Raw genomic sequence first — 20179 nt, 5'->3', positions numbered from 1 at the left:
GAGAGATGATGTTGCTTGGCGCCAAGTGGACCCTTGATCTGAGGTTGGAAATGACAGTAATTCTCATGGCACTGTGCCCACACAGGTGTAGGCTGTCTGCACGACACTGACGACGTAATTTTCCCATCATATTTCCTTCCTCTACTCTTTCCAAACCTTTTCAATTCGTACGTTATGCCACATGGTCATCTGACCTTCGCGGGTCCCAGAGGCAGCAGCACACTCCAGTAACTTTCTTTTTAGCCTACGATAGGGAAATACTGCTTGGCCCCAACTGACCAGTCAACACCAAGGCTGGTATGACAATCGAGTGGCACTTTTACTCAATTATGAGATCAACCGTTTGATCCTAAATTTGCTTACATCAAAAAATTTTACTTGAAATAAAGGACAAACTGACAGTAATGGGAAGCAGGGAGAGGGAAAACGTGGGAAGGAAGGAGAGGGTTCTTCAAGGAACATGTAAAAAGGACCCACGGACAAAGCCAAAGGCGGGAAGGATCAAGGGTGGGAGGTGGGGGGGAGGGGGGCGGGGGGAGTGGTGGGGGTAAAATGGAGGCAACTGTACTTGAACAATAATGGAAAAAAAAACTTTTTATATTAGATTATCATTGAATCACAAAATTTAAAAACTTCCAAATCAGCCCTGATGTGAGCAACATCAGCCTACATGCGGTTTTCATCTGTTCACTCACCCACACACTCACTCATCCTTCATTCGTCTTCAAAGTCCTTTTCAAAACTTACATTCTGAGGACTTCCACCAAGATGGAGGCGTAGGTGGAAACACTGTGCCTTCTCACACAACCAAGTTTAAAGACAACAAAGTTTTAGTGAAACAAATACGCAGCCATAACACAGAAAATTAAACTACCAAAGTCCGACAACAAGGAACCCTTCAGCTAGACCAGTAAGAGGGGCAGAGCCAGCGGCTGGTGGAGCGGGGTTGTGCAGGAAACTCGGCCAAACCGACCCAGGTGCGCGGGCAACGGTTCGCGAATCCCCAGGTGTGGGGTTGCGACAGGTGGACCCAGTGAGGGCACAAGGCAGCAGGCCGACCGCAGTCACACATTCACGTGCAGATAAACCAGCGAGGGAGCGAGCAGTGAGACAGACCATGCAGGCCCCATTGGCGGGAAGCGGCAGAGGGGACCGTTATTGCCACTCTCTAACTCCGCCCCCACATAAAACGTCACAAACCAGCGACCTGGGTGACCCCGCCCTGGTGAACACCTAAGGCTCTGCTCCTCATCTGTAACAGGCAGGAACAGACCAAACATGGCTCAAGAAGAACTCAAAGTCCCAGAGCCAATAACTCTAAGCAATGAAGAAATAGCCAAACTTTCAGATGCACAGTTCAAAACACTGGTGATTAGGATGCTCATGGAACTGGTTGATTTTAGTCACAAATTAGAGGAACATATGAAGGCTAAACTAATTGAAATGAATGGAAATGCACAGGAAACCAATAGTAATGGAAAGAAAACTGGAGCTCAAATCAAGGGAGTGAACCAAATGAAAGAAAAAAATGACCAAACAGAAAAATATGAAGAAACAAGAATTCAAAAAAATTAGGAAAGGCTTAGGAACCTCCAGGACATCTTTAAATGTTCCAACATCCGAATTATTGGGGTGCCAGAAGGGGAAGAGGAACAGCCACCAGTGGAAAACTTGTTTGAACAAATAATAAAGGAGAATTTCCCCAATCTGGCAAAGGAAATAGACTTCCAGGAAGTCCAGGAAGCTCAGAGAGTCCCAAAGAAGTTGGACCCAAGAAGGAACACACCAAGGCACATCATCATTAGCCAAGATTAAAATGAAGGAGAGAATCCTAGAAGCAGCAAGAGATAAAGGGACAGTCACCTACAAAGGACTTCCCATCAGACTGTCAGCGGATTTCTCAAAAGAGACCTTACGGGCAAGAAGGGGCTGGAAAGAGGTATTCTAAGTCATGAAATCCAAACATCTACATCCAAGATTGCTCTATACAGCAAAGTTTTCATTTAGAATAAGACAGATAAAGTGCTTCTCAGATAAGATCAAATTCAAGGAGTTCATCATCACCAAGCCCTTATTATATGAAATGTTAAAGGGACTTATCTAAGAAAAAGAAGGCAAAAAATATGAACAGTGAAAGGACAGCAAACTCACAGTTGTTAAGAACCACACCTAAAACAAAAGCAAACTAAGAGGACAGCTAGATCAGGAGCGGAACCATAGAAATGAACATGACATGGAGGGTTAGCAATAGGGGAGTGGGAGAAGGAGAAGGGGGGAGAAGGTACAGAAAATAAGAAGCATAGATGATAGGTAGAAAATAGGAGGGAGGGCAAGAATAGTATGGGAAATATAGAATCTAAATAACTTGATACAGGTGTCATAAACTAAAGGGGGGGAATGGTGGGGAAGGGGGTGTGCAGGGTGGAGGGGAATGAAGGGGGAAATAGAACAACTGTAATGGCATAATCAATAAAATTTTTTGAAAAACTTACATTCTGTGTGTCTGCATTTTGCAGGTGCAACTGAGTACTACCCTAAAGTCTCTCTCTGATAATGACTCAATCTTTTAATTGGAGATAAAAAACTTATTTTTGAGTGAAAAGATTCAGAACCATTTTTTGGTAACCAAAGCAATTAAAGGAACACACCGATTTTTTTTAAATTTTAACTACAATTCTGAATCACTTAGAACTCATTTAACTTGGGTTGACAAGCAATAGCCCATGAGCAAAACTCAGCCCACTCCCTGTGTTGGTGGCTGAAGTTTAATGAGAATACAGTGTGTTCGTTGGTTGAATTGTCTGTGGCTGCTTCTGCAGGACACCACCAGACAGGAGCAGTTGCCACGGAGATCAGATCGTCAGCGTAGCCAAAACCATTTGCTGCCTGGCCCTTTCCACAGAAGTCTGCCCACCTCTGGTTGAACTGAAGAGAATGAGAGCAGATGGTCAATATATATGACTAATAGAGTTATTGCTACAGTTTTGTATGTGGTGTTCTAAAAGCGGAAATGTGGATTTGTTGTAAATCATGCCAGTCAGGATTAATAAGCAAATAGGATAGAATGGTAATAATAGGTGAACTTGGTAGAGGACATTTGAGTATGCTTTGCTATTCTTATTTCTGCAACTTTTCTATAAGTTTGAAACACTTTCTAACTAGAAAGTAAAAAAAGAGTTGTCGTGCAAAGACACGGTTGTGTGCCATCAGAAATGCCGGGGTGTCACCTGACAGAGTTGGACAGGGGGTAATGGCCTGTAAGATTCTTTAGACAGTCGGGGATATATGAAATCTCCCCTCAAGCAAAACAGCTCAGAGCAAGTTTGTGGAAGGCTGAGTAATGGGCCCCCAAAGATACCTAGGCCATACCCAATGGAACCTGTGAATACTTACATCATCTGGCAAAAGGGACTGTGAGATCGGAGTAAATGAAGGGTCTGGAACTGGGGGGTTTCCCCGGATTATTGAAGGGGATTCTACGTGTAACCACAAGGGCCCTGCGCAGAGGGGGAGGCTTGACTCCAGAAGCAGCAGCACCGTGGCGAAGGAAGCAAGACGCCGTGCTGCCAATTTTGGAAGCTGAGGAAGGGAAAGGGAGCCAGGAAATGCGGGCTCGCAGCTCAGCTCCGGAACCTGGGAAAGTCAGGACACGGGCCGCCAGAGGGGGGCGCTGCCCTGACTGTGCCTGGGCTTTGACCCAGTAACACCCATTACCTCCGAAAGGTAAGTGTGTGGGAACCTGTTACAGTAGTTTGGGCAAACTAATCCTAAAAGCTATTTTAACCATTTATTTTAAACTAAACATTATTTAATACAGAAAACAGGATTCTAGAGGGTTTGACTCTATAATCTAAAATATCTAATTTTTCTACACAAAAGAAAATAGCAGTCAAAATTCTTTCTCTGTCGCTACCAGATTTTATGTCACTTGCAGAAAGTATCAGAAGGAATAGTCTATAGCCAACTACACAAATTGTTTTTATTTTACTCTGAATTAATATTTATAAGTAAAATGAAAGATTTATGAATAGAATTTAAAATGTAAAGAAAATTGAATGTCATCATTTGTAGCTTTCTGCATTATATAACTAAAATGATTTGAAACATAAATTTATAAAATGAATATTAATTTAAAACACAGATAACTATAAAGAACAGTTTATAGACACAAAGCCTTCACCATCCATTAGAACTTTAGCGTTGATATCTACATTTAAGACCCTCCAGGACTCCCTTTTTATAAAAGCACGTCCATGAAAAACGTTCTCCCATTGCCTAGTCTGGTCCCTGATACACCGGGTCTGGTCCCTGCCACACCGGGTCTGCCTGACTCCCGTTGCACGACCTCTAACAGTCAGTACCGGGCTCTCCACGAGAGGAGCCGATCCCAGCTCCCTGGGAAAGGAGCTAATACAATGACCCCCGTTACAGCGGGTTTCCATAAAGATTGAATGTGCTACCTTTCCCACGGGTTGTGTGTGGTTTCATGATCCAAAGAGCATAAATGAATTCCTCATGCTGTAACTTCAGGCCACGAGAGACAGGTTTTGAGGGGAAAAGCTGGTCCAGAACCACAGTGTAGAATCACACACTGATCCCTCTCCAGTTTAGTTCTCCAGCCCCACCACCTCTCTTGGATCCCAGATGTGAGGTCAAACTCCCGATGTGATCTTTCCACTTGGATGTCTAATGATATGCCTAGTGGTCGCCTCGAGCCGGCCATGTCCAAAACGAAAGTCTGGCTGTTCTCCCAGATCTGTTGCTTGGCCAGGGTTTCTCATCTCAGCAAATGGCACTTCATTCATCCAGTTGCTAAGGACAAAGACCTCGACTCTATTCTTGAGTTCCCTCTTTCTCCCACAGCCCAAATCCAACCCACCAATAAATCCCTGACAGACGTTCATTAGATACGGAGGGGGGATTCAGTGCCTCCAACTGCCCAGACGTGGACATGCTTTGACGAAGTAGATGCTGCCCTGCATCCCGACACCCAGCCTCCCCTCCCCAGTTCCCCGGACCCTCCTGACACATCCAGACCTCCGCACAGCAGACGGCTAAAGGCACAGCACCCTGACCCAGGACTCTGCTCCAGGCCAAGGTCAGCATCCACTGGGATGGGCTGGTGTCTGAGTATCCGTACCTTACAATGATAAATACTTTTAAATTCTATCACCTCAACCAGATGCCAACCACTGATGTCTTCCCTTACAACGGACATCCTACTCCAAAACCACCATCCACTGTCACCTGGACTCTTACAATAGTCTCCAAACTGGTCGCTTTATTTCCATTCTCGCTCCCTTCCCATCACATTCAACTCTCCACAGGGCAACCGGAATAATTAAAAATATAAATCTATACCTGCCATTTCTCTATTTGAAGCAGTTCAATCATTTCCCATCAGACTTAAAATAAAATGAAAAGTCCTAATACGGTCTACAACCTCTACACGATTTGCCTCAGGGTACACTTCGTGAATGAATGAATGGAAATAACCTTAGAGCTATAAGGGTCAAAAGCATGAGCATACAGCAAACAGAGCTTTCCTAGATACCAGCTGTAAAACCTTGGCATTGGAGGAGCTGCTTAACTTCTCTAAGCTCTAGTTTAATCATGTGAGTACAGCTAGAAGAACATAGGATTCTGTGAATATAAAATGAGACTGTGCTTAATACTATAATGAAAACTTCATAACAGTAACTTTATTGTTATTAAGTCAATCCGCCCCATTTTATACACAAAGAGACTAAATATAATTAAGTCTGCAGGCAAAATAAGTTAATGAAGACTAGTGTCATCGGATATTATAAATTTACATGCCCAAAGAGAACAGTAAAATTTCAAGAAAAAAATGCCTATAATCACAAGTAAATCCAATTAGCAGGTAATAGCAAAGAGAAAAACCTAGAATAAAGTACTAAAATGTTTTGGAAGTTTTCTCAAAGCAATCCCAGAACTACTGAATTGCATTTTCTTCCTTCCCAGGTATTGTAATAGTTTCGCACTGAAAAGTGTTTTCTACAGGAATCTATCTCTGATTTTATAATGGAAATCAGTACAAAAATTTTTATTTCTTTTACACAAATTGAATTTATAAAATGACACTGTTTCCATAAAGAAGGATAAAAATTTAATGTCTTCAAGTAAGTGAGATAGCAGTTCCCCGAAGGTGCCCCAAATTTATGAGCAGACTGATACATTAATGTCTGATATTACCAGAAAAACTGTAACTGTTATATACAAAGACACGGCATGGAAATCCTGGCAGTAAAATTTTATCTCCGCCAACAATGAACCAGTTGCACTGTTCCTTTTACCGATTAATATTTTAACAGTGGGCTTTGATTCCTCAAAGCAAGAATGGGCCTGAGTGGAGTTTCTTTATATAATTTAAAGCAGGAAAAGAAACCAAAAATAAAAGATTTTCAGGGAGAAAAATCTTGCTCCAGGACTTTGGACGTTTTAAAATGTTTATTTATTTATGCGTGTACTATTGTACTTTTCTCCATTACCACTTATTCCCTTCACACCCTCTTCCACCCACACCCTGCAAACACCACACTGTTGTCCGCTCACCCCTCCCCCCAGAGCAGTGGATCTGCTCTCTATCTAGACTTCTTTTTGATACAGTTTTGACTCCTACCTTTAATTCATATTTAATCTATACTATCATGAAAAAAATATATTTATCTTCTATTACGGCACATGTGTAAAGGGGCAAATTTCATTTATTTTCTTGTGCAGTTCTCAATCAAAAACATCACATATACGGTTAACTTTGAACTACATTAATTGCAGGCTATAAAGCCGCATTTCTGTAAAGAACTGCACACTGTAGATCCACTGCTGTTACTTTACATTAGTAACAGGAAAAAAAGTTAGGTATGCCTTCTAACTGTATCCCTAGGGTTGTCTTATCAGTTAGATTTCTTCCATTGTAGGCCACAGAAAGTAATTTTGGCCAGGAAAACTGGGAATTTACTGGAAAAACCATGGAGGAATTCAGAGAATGCTACAAAAAGGCCGACACATTGAGTTCCGACCAGACAGGCATCTGGCTGTTTGCCCCCATCAACGCTCCTCTCGGTGAGTGAAGGGCAATCCTGCAACGGAAATTGGATTGCTAACAGGAAAGGGGAAATATGCTGAGAAAGGAGATTTCTAGAGAGGTACACGTAACCCACACGTGTCGTTTCAGAAACAGTCTCCTGATTTAGCGTGCACTGAATCTGAGGTTCTCTGAAGACAGGCAAAATGAGATGACATCGGTGCGCGAGTCCTATCTGCTAATATCGTCAGTAAAGTTTCATTCCGTTTCAGTCTCCAAAGTATTCTAAACATTTTCTAGATCATAAAACCAATCTGCAACGCTCCGGTATCCACATTAGGGTATTTTAAAACATCCGCAGTCAGCATGTCTACAGAACAATGAACTGTGTGAGCGGTGAACATCAGACTAGGTGTGTCCCAAGAATGCCTGGTTCTCAGGGTTTAGGCCAATGACACCGTCACAGTCTGGAAAGAAGCTTCCGTCCAAGAGCAAGGACCAGACCAGAGGTTCCACCTGATCATTTTTGGGTGGTGGCAGGCTTAACAAAAAGCTTTCCAGACTTTGGTTCCGAATAGTCGGAACCAACAAAGGCGCAGTTGGCGAGGATTGAGAGCGGAATTTGCTTATCCTACTTACCCAAGTCAGAGGCACTGAAACAAGTGGTGGCGAAAGTTTCAGCCTCTTTGAGGAAGGAACCTAGATGAGGTTAGCACAGAACATTCTGTGAATTGGGTCGTGACTCACAGCTCGTATTCCCTGTCTTAAAGTAACTGACTGTGTCCTAATATATTATACGGCTAGCCCAGGAAAGACTACTTTGGGATAAAATATCCATGCGTTTGAGTCAAAAGATTTTACATTTTTCTAAAATGAACCAAATTACCAAGTACATACAACTGGAATGATGCCTTGGAGTTGAAGTGCGTGCTGGTGGCCAATACTGCCACCCAGTGGCAGGTGTTAGAATCTGAGACCAAAAGTGCCGCAAACCCATGATAAATGGTGCAAGAACAAAATGCTCAAACTCCATTATTTCTCCCCATATTTAAAATTCTGATTTCTATGCCAAGCAAATTACATCACTTACTGGACCCACTAGTTTTCTCAAACATCTATATTACAAAGTCCACATGTTAATACACTAACAATCTAATACTAATTAGATTCATTCAATTAAAAAAATTGAGTGCCCACTACACATCAAGCACTACAGAAGGTGCTGGGGACAGGAAGGTCATCAAAACACAATCATTTTAACTTCGTGGAGTTTACAGGTCAGTAGGAAAGAGAAACCAAGAAGCACCGAGGCACAAATGTGACCGGTGTTACAAGTGAACAAGGCAGGGCCCCTGAACGCACGCTACAGGGAGATCCGACCTCGGACCAGAAGGTCGACGCGGTGAGGCTGCTCTAGGAGGAGGTTCAGACGTGGGAAGGGCCTTGACACAGTGAAGGACGGAGGGCTTGCAGGAAACTGCAGTCAAGTCCAAACAAAGGGTGACTTTAACGGAAGCATCAGAGGCACCATTCAACACGAGCAGATCACAGATTCAGATATTGTCTTTCACCCAGTGATTTAAAGGCCGAAAACCCCAACCCTTACATGAGAACTGTGACTGAACTGGAGTGAGAAGAAATACTGAAAATACAGAGAATACCCCTAAGATGTCGAAAGGGGCTGAACGCCAGGGTTGAGCAGGCCCTTCCGGCACAGGAAGGGCCTGGGAAAACCTTCAAGTGGTTGGGTAACTGCCCGGCACGGAGAAGATGGCGACCTGTTTTCGTCCCTACAGTACAGGGAAAAAACATTGTGTCGTGATGGATTAAGAAAACACTGTCCCGGAAGCCTGCTGGTTTGTCTTTCTAACCTGTCTAATCTGACCGAACATTTCGCGTGGCAGGGTTTTTCTGAACAGACAGGAGAGGGCTACTGAGCCCAGGCCTCGTCCATTATGGCAACGATCTATATTTTCTTACTATTTTATTGAAATGTATTTGGAAGGAAGATGCTTTTCAACGTTGCCTTTTTCCCTCCTTTGACTTATTGAAACTTACACAAATTTCACCGCATGATAAATGTCACGGGAGCAGATGAGTCCACACAGGCCCCCCGTTCTTCAAGTAATTTGGTGGGCGTACATTACGACAAAATTTCAACATCATAAAAGAAACCTGTTTGCCTTTCAAAAATGCTGCATTTAGCATTTTCTATATTCTCGACTACTTTAGCTTTCAGTTTTTGTAAGTACCTTCTACAGGAAAAGGAGAACAATTGACTTTAATGGTGGTATCTGTCCTTAAAATACACTCCTACGTAATTTGGAAAAATGCCTCAAATGGTAAAAAAAAAAATTAGCACAGACGGTTAAGGAAGAAAGAGTTAGCTGAGGAAGTGAGAGGAGGCAGAGGGAGAATGGAATGGCTGAGCAGGGTCCCCAGGGAAACTAAACAGAGAAAACAGGGAGACAGGAAGACAGGGGCACCAGCACCCGCAAAGTGTTCAGGAAGGGAACTCAAGACTTAACAGGAAACTCGATCTTCCCATGTGTTCTCTTCATAAAATCTCAATTTCTAGACCACAACACTTATTTTGTATTAATACTAACATGGAACCAGACAGAATAACCAAAGTGAACCAACATAAAAGTATAAAATAGAATGGAGGTAGCAATGATCTGTTATTTTTAACCCAGAGAAGCCAGCTCCCAACAACACATCACAAAAAACTGCCAGATTTGGGCTCTCAGAAAAGACGGCCTTCTCAGCTCTCAGCTGCAAACATCTCTGGGTCTCGGATCACTTCCCAGACGTCCTAGAAACCAATCTCTTTTTGTTTTTCCCTCCACGATCCCTCCCCATCCTACGTATCTGAAATGAAAACCTCGTTTTCCCCCTATTTCAGTCATGATGCCAACATCCTTGAAAACAGACTCGGGGATCAAGCCTGAGGGGCAACGCACCATCTCGCCCACCGAGCACTGCCCGCTGGGCACATCCCGCCGATGCAGTCAGTTCTTTGGCTATTATGAATTAACAGTGGTACAACATGTATGTGATTCCTATAATATTTTACAGTTTATTTAAAAATGTCTCTCTTTTATGGAAAACTATTCACAGTATCTCTCTGTTTTTCCTTCCCCATTTCCGTTTGCTTATAAGAATCGGGAATTTTTATGATTTGAGGCATTACTCAGGAGAATAAAAAAATGTGAAAGGCCAAACAATTGAAATAAATTAAATCAAAAACACAATTAAAATAAATTAATTTTTTTAATGTGAAAGGCAAGAAAAACAACATATTTTGAACCAGATCTATATGACAAAAACCCAGAAAACAAAACATTTCAAAGTATGAACAAAAGGACAGAGCAAGAAAACTCAGATGTGTTCACAGAGAACAGTATACACGAACATTTCCCCTTCTGTTTTCAAGAGTGTTGACATAAAATGATGAACAGCGGTGCGAAAATCACTGCATGCAGAAGCTAGACCTGTATCACCCAGGCCTCGACTTAAATATATTCTTGATATACCACACTCTCCTTGGAAAATAACATGATTTTAGCTTCAAGGCGAAAATGAAAAAAAGATACTTCCAGGCATTTTTTAGGAGAAGAAAGGTCACACATTATTAGAATAGCCCCTTAATAAAAGACAGGGCCCTATAATTAAAGAACACTGAGAAATTTCTTCCTGTCGTAATCATACTAGGCAATCAAATTCAATTCAGTAAGTAATCACAGGTATTTGATGTGGTTGGAGTAACTAGCCCTTTAATGAGACAGCATGGGTTGAAGATGGGCATAGTTTTCATGAAGCCTAAAACAACGCCTTGAAGTAAGTACTCAGCACCCTCGGTAGCATGTTTTGTAAAAAACGATCTCGAGAATGATGAACAGAACCAGGACGGCCACATTCCCTTTGGCTTTTACTGAGACAGGTCTCATAGCAACTACTGCTCCAACTGTATTAGAGTACCACGCGGGCATGTCACTTCCTAATATGTACGTCCTAAGTCAAAGCTCCCTCCATCAACAGGATGAATATATCTGCACAAACTAAGCTCTTGATATGTAAATATAATTAGCACAAAGTAGGCTATGGGTGGGTAAGTACAAGGATAACAGGTCTCTCTTCATTGAATTCCATGATGACAAAATTTATGACTTTAAACCCAATATTTAAGTAAATGAAAACTCTTCAGTGTAGTCTAAAAGTAGTGTTTAATGGCAGATACTTATAGAAACTGTTTGGAAATCCTCAGGAATCTTTTGCATTAAGTGGCTGAAATACGCTGCTTTTTAAATATGCTATGATCTTTTACAAAGAGCCACAAGAGGGCAGTGTTTCCTAAGAAATGTTTAAAATAGGCCTCTATTTTTGCAATAACCTATCATAAATCAAATTTGAACACACCATGTGTTCATTTTAGTCAAGTCATCAAATCTTTGGAGATTAATAATGATCACACTCCTACAATTTAAAGAGCTTCATATAATACTTCATTGATTCTCAAAAGAGCGTTTAGACAAAATCTACTCCAATTCTATTTTGAAAAAACAAACTATTAAGAAGTTGATTTTTTGTTAACTGAACATTCTAAAAACAAAGAACTGAGATTTGGGTGTTGCACACTTCAGCAAAGCAGATGAGTGCAGATTTGTATTAATCTCTCAGATTCGAGAATCCGTGTTCAAAATGCGTGACGTCACGTACGACGTCATACAGGCTCACCTTGCCAACTGTCGTTGCAGACACACGACTTCTCCCCGGTGAGGTCGCAGTAACCGTGGTCCGGACTGCCGCAATTGGCTTTACAGTACGGGATATCGCACGCTTCGCCCTTCCAGTACTTATCGCACTCACAGTACACTCGACTTGGAACGGAGACGCTGGTTGTACATTTCCCGTGGCCAGAGCAATTGTTGGGGCAAGAATTGATTCTGTAAAACACCGTGCGTACACATTCAAATTCAAGATAACTGAACAAGAATTCTGGTTGGTATTTTTGTAAGCTTTATAATTTTATGTCGTCTTAGGGATCTCATCTAACACAATTTTACAGTGTGACTTCAACTTTCTACTCTGCGCCCTTTTACCCTGAATGCAACTCAGTTCTACTTATTTGCAACTGGCCTTAGTTCACCCATTGAGTTTGCCTGCCTACGGGGACTCCAAACTCCCAAGAGCTACGTACCAGCCTCTGTAGGACACAGGCAGTTCCAAGCACAACACTCCATAAAGACTTGAGTACTCAAGTGATCTGAATATATATTTTACAGAAAAAAATTAAATTCATGCATGCCCAAAGTGCATGAGAAACCAAGCTAAAACTTGTTATTTAATATTTAAATAGCATGCTACCATCTATACACTGTTATATAGAAATAAAATATTTGTCGAATATTATTTTAAGACCCTTTAACCAACTGGTATATTCTACTATAATTTATTCTCCCTTGCATACATACTTGAGACTAATAAATTCCATAATAAACCTCTGGTTCAAGATATTTGGAATGTTTTATTCCTGATGAAAATTCTCTGGTTATCATTTCCTACGCTCCTAAAAAAGGGGGGAAAACATAATTTCCTCTGTGCCGTTCCTGTGAAAGCATCTCTGGCTACTTCACTTTGCCCTTGGAATTTCAGATTTTAAAAAAATTATATAAAATGTCAGACACGCAATAGATTCTCAATAAATATTATTTTTGGCTTAGAGAAGACAGTGATATAACCACCCACCTTGTCTCCTAAAGCCTCAATTTCCTCCTGAGTAAAATGGGAAAAATTCCCACTCGACAGAATTGCCAGGACAAGGGTCAAAGAGCATAACAGACACAGAGCGCCCCCTGCCGTCTGGGGCCCCGGGGAACGTGAACTCTCAACCCTCGCCCCTCCCCCCTCGCCCCTCAGAGCACAGGCAGAGACGCTCCCTACAGTCAGTCCCGCACAGGCTGCCGGGAGCCAAGCTGCACCAGTTTGCACTGGTTTACGTAATCATTTCATGACGGTTTCAAATCTCGTAATCAATTTTCAGCCAAACGTGCTACCACCAGGTCCTGAGACATAGAATGCATCCCAGTGCTAGCTTAGACAATACTTTGAGGCACGTTATTAACGTTTTAGGTCACGGAGAGATCCTGTATGTTTTGAAATATAACACACTAGCCCATTCCTTGTATATAAGATATGTACACAAACAATGAACTCTTTTAAGTAAGGTTATAAAAATTATTACACTGTGAAATTTAATTTAAAAAATACTCACGAATAAAAAATGTTGAAACCAGTTAGATTATACGCAGCATCACTGAAAAAGTGTAGCAGCGCGTAGCCGGACGTGGTGACGACCTCGGGCACACTCTCATTTCCCCGCACCTCGGGGACGATCAGTCCACTGCAAGAGAGCGAAGGGGGCGCTGTGCGCGTCAGCAGACACAGGACTGCTCATCTCATCACTGCCACTTACCTTCCACTTACCTTCGGACACAAACCTTCCCTTAAAGCCACCCTGGCCCTCTAACAAGTGACCCTGTCACTTCCCTCTTTCCCCCTGGTTAGAAATTCTGGTGACACTAGAACGTCCCGCACCAGCTAAGGGACTGAAATGGTGTCCTGGCAAAAGCCGTTCACTTCTGATACTAATCCACAGGTTTTAGGTCACCTGAAAATACATACTTCTTATATTTCTTTAAAGTTTTGCTTACTTACACAAATCATATATATTAATATATAACTATTCAAAAATGCATCACATTGTTCACTTAAGACTACAGGCACAATCCTGGCTGGTGTAGCTCAGTGGATTGTGAGTGGGCCTGCAAACCAAACAACGATGGTTCGATTCCCAATCAGGGCACATGTCTGGGTTGCAGGCCAGTTCCTAGCAGGGGACACATGAGAGACAACCATACATTGATGTTTCTGTCCCTCTCTCCTTCCCTTCCCCTCTAAAGATAAATAAAATCTTTTTAAAAAAGACTATAGGCACGAAAAAAATAAATACGTAACTTGGTGGGGAAAACTGTAAATGTGCAAAAGGAAGAATTGAAGTTACAACAGGTACTTCTCCCCTTTTTTAAACCTATTTACTCATGGAGAAAAATGGCGTATCTTCGTTACTTACACTGCCATCGTCTAACAACAAATCCCACCACTCAAGCGGGCCGTTCCTTCACTCACTGTTAAACCCACGTTTAGGCACCACCGGGAACTAAATTCCCTGATTCAAAGCACATTTGAGAGAACAAATAAAATACTAGAGTCCATTTATTTGGCAAACATAGTTTCAAAAACAAACAAAAAGTATTCAACTCTTGATGCTTTGATAACGATTATTACATCCACTAGCTCATGTTTGTGAAGGACCAAAAGATTTTAACGGGAGACTGACCAGGGAATTCAAATTCTGTAACACCAGTCTTTAGTTGCACATGTAGAGTTTTCATTGCAGAGGGACTAAATCAAAATGAGTACTTTGCTGAAAACAATATTTTCAAGACTTTATAATAAAAACAGTTAATCCCTCTGAAAAAGATTTTTTTAAAGATTTATTTGCTTGGTTGTTTGTTAATCAGTATTTTAAAAGCATTAAATAAACAAGGGTTTCCGCCTCTTGTATGACACACCATGTGATTTGGACCAAACAACCCAGCTTCTGACATCAACTGGAAAAATGGCACGTTATATAAAAACAAACAGATCCGTGTGGATGCACTGGAAAACCAAGAAGACGGTGGTGTGCCCAGCCCAGGCACCAAGGCCCTTTCTCCTTATAGACATTCACTGAGTGGAGGTGAGGTCGGAAGGACTAAGGAGCTGGGCTGTGGCACAGAGCTAGGGAAACAAAGTGTGGGAGCCTGGACCCTCACTTTCACCTAGGACCACCCAAAGAACGGATGTAAATGTGAGCTGGTAAAAGGCAGGGCCTCCAGGGGACTGCACTGCAGCTTGGGTGGCCATCACCTCAACACTTGAACTTGGAGTCAGCTGACTGTGGACTGCAGCATCCCCCTGTAGGAACATAGTATCTTCCTAGGGCTCAAATGATTGCTACATATGATTTTATAAATGTGAAGCCCAGCAGACTATAAAATTAAATACATTACACTTCCCCAATCCTGTCCATTCTCCACAATCTAAAAAGTCTTGCCTGCAAAGTCTAAGTTCTGGAGTGAGAGACACAAGAAAGCAGTACTACAGGGATTGAGGGAGTGCAAAACCTGAGCTCATATTCCAACTCCACCAGTTACCAGCTGGGCAACTTTGGGTCCCTCACAGAGTCTCTCTGGGCCTCAATTCTTCACTTACAACCCAGCAACAGTAGTGTCCGACTAACAGGTAACTGTCCCTCACCACCAATGTGCATTGAATGTGCATTAAACAAGTTAACGTACATAAAGAACGCACTTGCACCCTGCCTGCCGTATAACAAGCACGCAGCAGATGTGCCGGACTACGGCTGATTTGAGTGACCTGGCTCCTGCCCGGTCCTTTGCACCTGGTCCTTTGCATCTCATGATCACATTACTCATAACGACTTATCGTCATCCATTATCCCAAAATATAATGTTCTTTTGGTATGTCTATGCCTTTAGACATATGATTTTTCTCTATCAAAATACCCTATCTGGTCCTCCTCATACTTTGCCTATCCTTCTCCTACTCATGATGAAGCTCACCATGAAGTAGTTAGTTCCCCTGAAATCATACAGTACTCCTTCTAAAACCTGGTCATAACATTTATTGTGCTATGTAAAAAAAAATCTGTTTCTAAGCTGACACTATGGCAAACTACTATGCAGTCATATGCCCTCCAAACCCTTGGAATTTCCCCAGGGACAGGAGCGGCTCTGTTATTTGCCCATGAACCCTGACAGTTCACAGTGGTGAGATGACTCATGGCGGGTCCCTGTGTAGCCCAGGCTCCCGAGATGACTCAGGGTGGGGGCCTGCCCCACCGGGGAGACCAACCGTGTGATGCAAAGAGCTGGGGCCTCAAGCGCAAGGACTCAATCTGCCTTCCAGAGAGAGTGTGGGAGCGAGAGCCTGAGTTCAGCCTTGCGGCCAACAGTTCAATCAATCATGCCTACATAAACAAAATCCCAATAAAAACTCTGGACACCTGTAGCTCAGGGAAGCGTCCTGGCAGTGACACGTCCTGGGGACACAGGTGCTTCATCTGTCATCCTCCCAGACATCCCCCAATATGCCTCTTCGCTTGGCTGGCTGTGATTTTTATCCTCTGTAATACATTGTAATGATATGTGGAGTGCCTTCCCTAGTACTGCAAGTCGTTCTACCGAACTATTTAACCTCAGGGGATAGTGTGCACCCCTAAATTTGTAGCTAGCTGGTCAGATGTGGGAACCCCTGAACCGGCAGCTGGTGTCTGAACTAAGGGCAGTTGTATGAAGGGCTGTAACATAACCTATCACGTCTGGCTCAACTCCAGGCGGTCGGCATCTGAAGTCATGCAGGGGTGTCCAACCTTTTGGCATCTCTGGGCCACACTGGAAGAAGAATTGCAACACATAATCACAAAAACACCTCGTAATGTCGTAAGTAAATTTACAATGTTGTGCGGGCCTGAGTTCAGAGCCATCCAGAGGATGCAGGTTGGACATCCCTGGACCTTCTTTCCCACTGTGTCCTCCAAGCCTATGACCGCCTCTGGAATTGAGTAGGTTATGAAATGTTTGTCGAATAGCAAATACTTAACACAACTGGAATACCTCGGACAATTAGATTCTGAATTCTAAGGAACATAAAAGACAGTTTAGCTTTTAAGTCAGTCCTAAGCTGATTCTACCAGCTATTATTATATGTGAACTTAATTTATGTGAGTCTCAACTTTCTCAGCTGTAAAATGGGGGTAACAGCAATTCTTCCACAAGAGCCTCATCACGTGGCATTTAAACTGCCTACACAGAGCTTAGCATCAAGTGGGCACTGAGCAAGCGTAACTTGTTTCATCTCCCTCAGGACCACTCACAGGGACGCCTGCCAATGAAGACTCACTGTCCCACCTTCCCAGGCGATCGCTAGGTCCCATCCTGCCACCTCACAAAGGTTTCCTCTCGTGTCAGGGAAGGGCAGGTAAGAGTGTTAACGAACCACTATCGATGAAAGCAAAGTCATTACAGCTACTAGAGGAACAGATGGAAAGACACATCAAGACGATGTCGGTGGACAGTGTCATAAAAGTAGAGCGATGACAGCAGAATGACATCTCAATTGCTAAACATAAGTGGATGCACCCAGGACCTCATCCAACTGTCTCGATGAGTTGCCTGACACTGTAATTATTCATGTAATTATTCTACTCTGCTCTCCATCTACTGTTCTGTGAGGGAGGGCCATTCATGGCTACTCTTTACATACTTTTCAAACAACTCAAAACTTACGTTCTAAAAGTATTTGGGTGACAGCAATGTCACGCAAGTGTCCCAGTTCCCAAGGAGTCACTTTGAAATTGTCATTTGGAAATACAAGTCCCTGCATGTTTGTCCGGAAAAAATAAGAATTCCCATGCCTGATACACCAAGTGTTTGCAACATAAATAGTAAAAAGAAAAGGGAAAATCTTGAAGGAAACAATAACCTTTGATCCGTGCTTCAGTTTTTAACAGTGATGTAACATATAAGAGACACCGTGCAAATAACCACAGGAAGGAGTGACACAGAGTGACTCTGGTGAACGGTCACATTGGTCAACTTGCACACGAAGACCACACCACGTGTTCACGACTTTTCCTATGTCTGTTTTCTCCTACTTGTAAAACGTTCTATAATAATCTGTACATGCAAACATAGAGGTTTCTAAATGGATATTAAAATTTTTATGATTTTAAAATTAAGTCTAACTACTAAGAAAATGCTTGGAAGCAACCAAAACTCCTAAATTTTGAGAACTGGTAGACATACCTTCTTTATTAAACCATTAAATAAAGTATAACTTAACCTTTTAACAAACATTTTAAATGTTATCATTTTGCTAAAATAAAAAGACACCTATTTATATATATATTTTTTTTGTCAGCTAGAACTCACATTAATCTACCCAAATAGTTCTGAAAATATCATCGACTCACTTTAAAAGAATACACTGTATGTAGCAAAATTGAGGACAGTCAGTAAGAACTCTCCATTTCTGACACAAAACTTAATGTATCTTTGCTATATTGATACCGACATTATTATATATACAGCTAAGTTGATTGTCAGTATCTCTGCAAATTTATTTTGAAGTACAGACCAGAATGTATTTAAATTAATAAATTACACATGGTTACTTTTCTAAAACTGTCAGTTCATCAATGAAACACAAACACTCACCTAAGCACAGCTATTAAAGGTGCGTATATTGAATCCCCATCGTAAACATACATGTGATCCCAGCTACATTCCGTAGCAAAATGGTTGAATCTTAACCTTAACACGGCATTTGGGCTGAAAAAAACAATAAAACATTTTAAAATTAATATGGAGTATGCAAAGCACAGTCTGAAGAAATGTTGGGTATTTTATTAAAACCTATTTACAGTTAATTTAGCTATAAATCCCTCAGTCACCGGTGTAAAAGATTGATAAGCAGTCATATCTAATTTGTAAAACAAAGACATGCAACTTCAAAATCTATTAACAGGCCATATGTATGTATCATCGATTTCTAAAAACTCAGTCCACAGGAAACGTTCTACCTCTTGATTAAGGTGGAGGTTACATAAATTGTATATATTACTGAAACCTTATTGAACTGTATACTTAATGTGGGTGCATTTTGTTATATGCAAATTGTACTTGAATAAAGTTGAATTCTAAAATTCAACACTCAAGAAGCAACTATTCATATTTCTATACAATCCTTAAGTAGAGGCCTGAATAGAGTCTTCTAAGTTCAATTGAAAGGTCTCAGTATGATATACTATTAACAAATAAACAAAATGAGACCACAGACACACAAGGAATTAATAACTTTTAAGTCCTAAAAACTTTTTAAATAACCCTCAAAATACCAGTTTTCTCCCATCCAAGTACTGACCAGGTCCGACCCTGCTTAGCTTCCGAGATTAGACGAGATCGGGCACGTTCAGGGTGGTGTGGCTATAGACAAAATACCAATTTTCTAAACACACTCTCTAAAAATCATAAAATGGTCCAACCAATTCATATCAATTCTTTTATAATCCATTCACAATGTTTAAATAAAAGTCAGTCTCAAGCCCCTATTACTGAAAAAATACCTATGAAAGGATAATTCACTCTATTCTATTGTTTTTTAAACACCCTTAGAACTGAAATGCTGAATAATATAAACCAATGGCATTATCCAGCATGGACTATTTTTACTTTCTTTGGAACCTTCGAATTCCACAACAAGATGTTTAAAGGAAGTCAAAAATGCCTACTTGACTTAATGCCCGACTAACATAACTAAAAAATAAAATATATTACACTATTAATATATTAAACTATTATCACAACTGATTGGGTATTGTAGTTTATATTAAACATGATATCTAACAGTTCTAAATCCCATAAAAGTATTGTGAATGTTCTTCTAACAATAAGCAACTAAATAAACTATAATTATCAAGTTGTTATACCTTACTGCTATAACATTGATATGACCATCTTTTTTATCATTTCAGAATAAAACAAGTAACCCAAATTGTATACTTACTAGCCTTCAATTAGCCATGTACATTTAGTTTTATACTTATAGTTAATTGGACCATCTGTTAAATATCCAGAAGGTTCTGTTAACCTAGAAAACAAAACCATGAAAATAATTACCTTAAAGCAACTTTAAGACACAAAGTAGCAGAAGAAAATTTAAGAGACATTAAAACAAAGGAATGGGACCAGCAATTTACAAAAAAATAATGTTGTTTACAACTTGGAACATTTTTCAAATTACCATGTATCTCTCACATCTGAAAAGAATTTTATTTTGGATGTCTTAAAACCTTGATGTAATAAGACTTTTATTTTACATAATGGGAAAGGCAGTGAAAGGTTGAATATTGTATTGATGGGTTGGATGTTGATACAAAACAGATTAAGTTAAAGTTCTTCTGCACGAAGTTAGGTGGAGGCAAAAGAAGGAAAATCGAACACACTG

General features: G+C 41.1%; 1 protein-coding gene across 5 annotated transcripts in view; it reads right to left on the bottom strand.

Annotated features, from left to right (window-relative positions):
* Positions 1–20179, bottom strand: part of ATRNL1 (attractin like 1) — a 506958-nt gene that overhangs the window by 464101 nt on the left and 22678 nt on the right. For all 5 annotated transcript variants that reach the window (XM_053668567.1, XM_053668564.1, XM_053668566.1 and 2 more), the window contains exons 2-5: positions 19739–19822; positions 18391–18504; positions 13323–13451; positions 11786–11994 (exon numbers count right to left, since the gene is read on the bottom strand). In XM_053668567.1, the coding sequence (XP_053524542.1) occupies positions 11786–11994; positions 13323–13451; positions 18391–18504; positions 19739–19822 (536 nt within the window). The remainder of the gene's footprint in view (positions 1–11785; positions 11995–13322; positions 13452–18390; positions 18505–19738; positions 19823–20179) is intronic.

The sequence above is a fragment of the Artibeus jamaicensis genome, unplaced genomic scaffold, assembly GCF_021234435.1.
Source record: "Artibeus jamaicensis isolate MK-2021 breed Jamaican fruit bat unplaced genomic scaffold, CSHL_Jam_final contig_490, whole genome shotgun sequence".
NCBI classification, from domain to species: Eukaryota; Metazoa; Chordata; class Mammalia; order Chiroptera; family Phyllostomidae; genus Artibeus; species Artibeus jamaicensis.
Note: the sequence above shows the minus strand (reverse complement) of the source record. Positions and strands in the feature narration are given on the sequence as shown.